General features: G+C 49.6%; 1 protein-coding gene across 1 annotated transcript in view; it reads left to right on the top strand.

Annotated features, from left to right (window-relative positions):
- Nucleotides 1-897: 897 nt before the first annotated feature.
- The window catches only part of VRK3 (VRK serine/threonine kinase 3), a gene marked incomplete at its 5' end in the record, with an annotated part of 6,861 nt that continues 3,991 nt past the window's right edge, over nucleotides 898-3,767 (top strand). The window contains 3 exons of the mRNA XM_010719897.3: nucleotides 898-966; nucleotides 2,676-2,742; nucleotides 3,406-3,490. Coding sequence (XP_010718199.2) covers nucleotides 898-966; nucleotides 2,676-2,742; nucleotides 3,406-3,490 — 221 coding nt within the window. The remainder of the gene's footprint in view (nucleotides 967-2,675; nucleotides 2,743-3,405; nucleotides 3,491-3,767) is intronic.

Raw genomic sequence — 3,767 nt, 5'->3', positions numbered from 1 at the left:
GACCTCCGGACCGCAGACGCTGGCACCGAGCGCTTCACGCTGTTGTGCGTCTCGGAAGAAAGTGGCCTGGCTGCGCTGCTGCTGCCCTGCGGGTCACACTTCTCCGTGTTGCGGGTCAGTTTGGGGCAGGCAGGAACACAATTGGGTGCTGGGCTGCTCCCCGAATGCACGCCTGACCAGCTGTAGGCTTCCAAGGGAGACATTTCAATCCTGGACGCTGCTCAGGATGAGTTTTCTCCACTCCAAAGCTTTGCCTGATATTTGGCTTTAGCATCGTTATGCTCACTTTCACTGCTGCGTAATGCAGGCTGTGCATCTGCAAACGTGGTGTGAGAAGAAGGGAAGAGTATTGTGCTGTCATTGAGACACACTCTGGCTGAGCAGCAGCAGGTAGCTGTGTGTAGCATTCGGGTAAAGGGCAGAACAACAGAAGCTTCTCCAGGGCGAGGTAATAGGTGAGAATGCTGGGGGAATTTTGTCACGTATATCTGTGACACCCACAAGGGGGGGGGGAAGGTACTCTGATCTCATCCAGCTCTGATAAACTACAAAGTGAGCTGGAGGGAGTGCTCACCAAATTAATGGTGGGTGCCTTGGAGGTTCTGCTAACAATTTGTTCTTTACGTGCCACCCTCAAAGCCCACACTACTGTAGCTCCAGATGCTCACGTGAATTGAGCAGAGCTGCACCTGCAGCCATGTCAGGGTGCTGTGCTCCCAGAGCAAGGTAAGAGTTGTTTTGTGCCAGGCTGCACTGGTAAGCTCTGTCACAGAGGATGCTTTTGCAAAGATCAAGAGAAAGAAGCAGAGGATCAGTAGAAGTCAGCTGTGCAGGCGGTGCTGAGCGATGCAGCTGACGCTGCAGGTACCTCTTTTCTGTGCTCTGTAACCACATCTGTTCCATCCTTCCACAGCACAGTCAGCATCTGGAACCTGCCCTCAAAAGCAAAGATTCTCCCTCAAACTTGTGAGTTTTGATACGCTTGGGTAAGGAATAGTGTGTAGTGCTGCATCCTGGGCCTGATCTGTCTGCTTTGTATCACCATAGTGTCTCAGGAACGCAGAGAATGTACTCTGAGAGGCCAAAGCTGTGCTGTCTCATGGAGTGGGCGCTGGCTCACTGTCCTTGTTACCATGGGTGTATCCCTTAGAGAAGTGAGGGAGCTTAGGGTCCCATTGCTTAGGGAACAGATAAAACTTCCCAGGAGCTTCTTGGTTGGCTCTTCCCCTAATGCTGCAAAAACAATTAGGAGGATTTAATTTAAAACAACAAAAGAAAACCTTCATCCCAGGAGATTGCCTCTTTCATCCAGCAGGCTCAGTGATCTCCAAAACCGAATGCAGTGGTGTGAGGTTCCTGCTTTGTTAGTGTCAGATGTGCTGTTTTGGTATGACGTGCACAAATGCTGCTGCAGTCTTGGGGAAGCTGGGGATGGCAGAATTGGTGGCTGTGCCAAGGCAGTGCCATGAACCAGCACTGAGAGACAATGCCAGAGCACATCTTTACATCCCTGGGCACTTGCCAGCGGGTCGGCTTCTTCAGAAATGTGGTATTTTCAGTAATAGCTGCTCTGTGATTGCAGCTTGGTGGATGAATGATGGCTGTGTGGGGGCTGTAGTGGTGCCCACTCACATGCACTTGTAAAATTACTCGCTCTGCTGTCAGAGTAATGTGTCAGGGAGTGAAAGCAGTGTTATTAATGGGAAGAGACGCCTAACTGCTACTGAAGTAGGACCAGCAGGTGGGGAGCTCTGCTCGCTTGTGAGCATAACGCTCCCAACTCAACACCTTTGGCACCTCCTGGCTTTGCACCAGAGGGTGTTTCAGTTCCTGGGTTTGACAGTTCACATTGGCTTTCCAGGCAAGATGCATGATAAAATATCTTTGGAGATGTGGTTATTTGTGCTGTCTGGAGACTGCTGATCCTGCAGAAAGCAGAGCCCCTCATGGGTGGGACCTGTGGTATCAAACACAGCAGGGTGTGAAACGCCCACCTCCTCCCTGCACAGCATCCCTCCCATGTTAGTCTGCGATGTGCTGAGTACACATGTATACATACAGAAATGTCTGTGGGCACTCAGACTAGTGTACTGGTTTGTGAGCTGTCAGGTCACTTCTTAGCAGCAGCACTAAAAGAGCAGTAATGCTGGTTGCTGTAAAAAAGATGGGTTTTAAGAATTCAGCATCACCCAGACATGTGGGAAATGTGGTGACTACAGACTTTCTTGCTTGTCTTGTTTTCTGACAGCTAGCATAAAACAGAACAGCTGCTTTTTGGACTCACCTGCTTGCAGAAATAACCTCCTCATGCTGTGGCTAAGAAGGCTGCCTCTGGCTCCTAATGCAACAGCTTCAGGACTGGAGCTCACTCTGGGCTGGTTTGCATTGTTTAGGTGCTGTTAACCCACATGCTTCTTAGTGGTGGTGCTTGAGATGTGAGGCAGCTGCTGCCTTGCTTTGTGCTGATGCTTGGAGTTGTGTGCAGCGCTAAACAGCGAGATGAGACCCAAACTCTGTTCTCTTGCTTTTTTTTTTTTTTTCTTTTTTGAAGAGGGTGGGACAGGGGAAGTTCTTTCAAATGTATAGTGAAGGTTTTGTAGCAATCGTGTCCAAATTTCCCTTCCTAGCAGGAAGTATGTAGCTGAAGTAATGCACTTTCTTTCTGTTTATTTCAGGATGTCAAAGACAGTAAGATCTACAATGAACAGAACTTTTTCCAGCGAGCTGCAAAGAAAGACAGAGGTTGGTGCTCGTTGGCAGGGTGAGGACTAGGCTGCTTGTTAGGAAAGCTGTCATCTCTCCTTTGTTATCTGAGTCTCTCAGAAGGCTGCACTAGAATAAACCAGTTTGCTTCTTCCTCTGTGCCAGTGCTGAGCAATTCAGCCCTGAGCCTGCTCTCCAGCAGTGTACCTTAAGAAACCACAGCACTGGCATTTTGCAGCTCTCTTGTTCTACTCAACCCTAGCTGTATTGTCACGCAGCCTGACGGGCTGCTGTTCCCTTCTGGGTCCCCTCTGTGGGCATTTCTGTCAGCTGCTGTCAAGTATTTACTTTGCCCACGTTCAGGTTGTTAAGTCAACAAAGCTGACCAGACACGATAGGGGGATTCCTGCCAAATGAACGCTTCTGGGAGGGCTGTAATCAAGTCCTTCCCAGACCTGTTTGTAGAATTTGCTTCTCCATCGCTGTTCCTGACTCTCTCTTCTCCCCTTGCTGTTGTATGTAGCCCCACAGCAAGCACATGCTGTAGCCTGCTCTGGTATTCCCAGCATCTTTGCTGTCTTATTCTTGCTCTGCAGTGCTGTGTGCATTGACATGCCAACACTCTGGCACGTTAGGCTGGCATTTCTCGGGCAGATCAGTATGAAAACAGCTTGGCATCTGCCGTACTCTTTTCCCTCCTAGTGGAGAAGTGGAAGAAGCTGCACTCTTTGCCCCTGCTGGGCATCCCCAGCTGTCTTGGCTTTGGACTGCATGCAGATAAATACAGGTGAGGTGACTCTGTAAAGGGCACAGCTGAGCTCTTCTGTCTGCAACTGCCATCTTCCTGGGCTTTCCTTCTTCCCTCCTTGCTGTGCACTGTCCTTTTTCTTGCTGTTCCCTGGGCTCCTAATGTAATGTGCTGCTCCTAGTTTATTAACAAATGCTTTGCCTCTCACCATCCTGTTTCCTCTAGTCCCTGGGTTGCTGGTGTAGCCATTGCATTTGTAGCTTCTGTTCCTCTGGCCCAGGGACACCTTATTCTTGCCTTGTAAACTTTTTTTTTA

The sequence above is a fragment of the Meleagris gallopavo genome, chromosome 16, assembly GCF_000146605.3.
Source record: "Meleagris gallopavo isolate NT-WF06-2002-E0010 breed Aviagen turkey brand Nicholas breeding stock chromosome 16, Turkey_5.1, whole genome shotgun sequence".
Taxonomy (NCBI): domain Eukaryota; kingdom Metazoa; phylum Chordata; class Aves; order Galliformes; family Phasianidae; genus Meleagris; species Meleagris gallopavo.
Note: the sequence above shows the minus strand (reverse complement) of the source record. Positions and strands in the feature narration are given on the sequence as shown.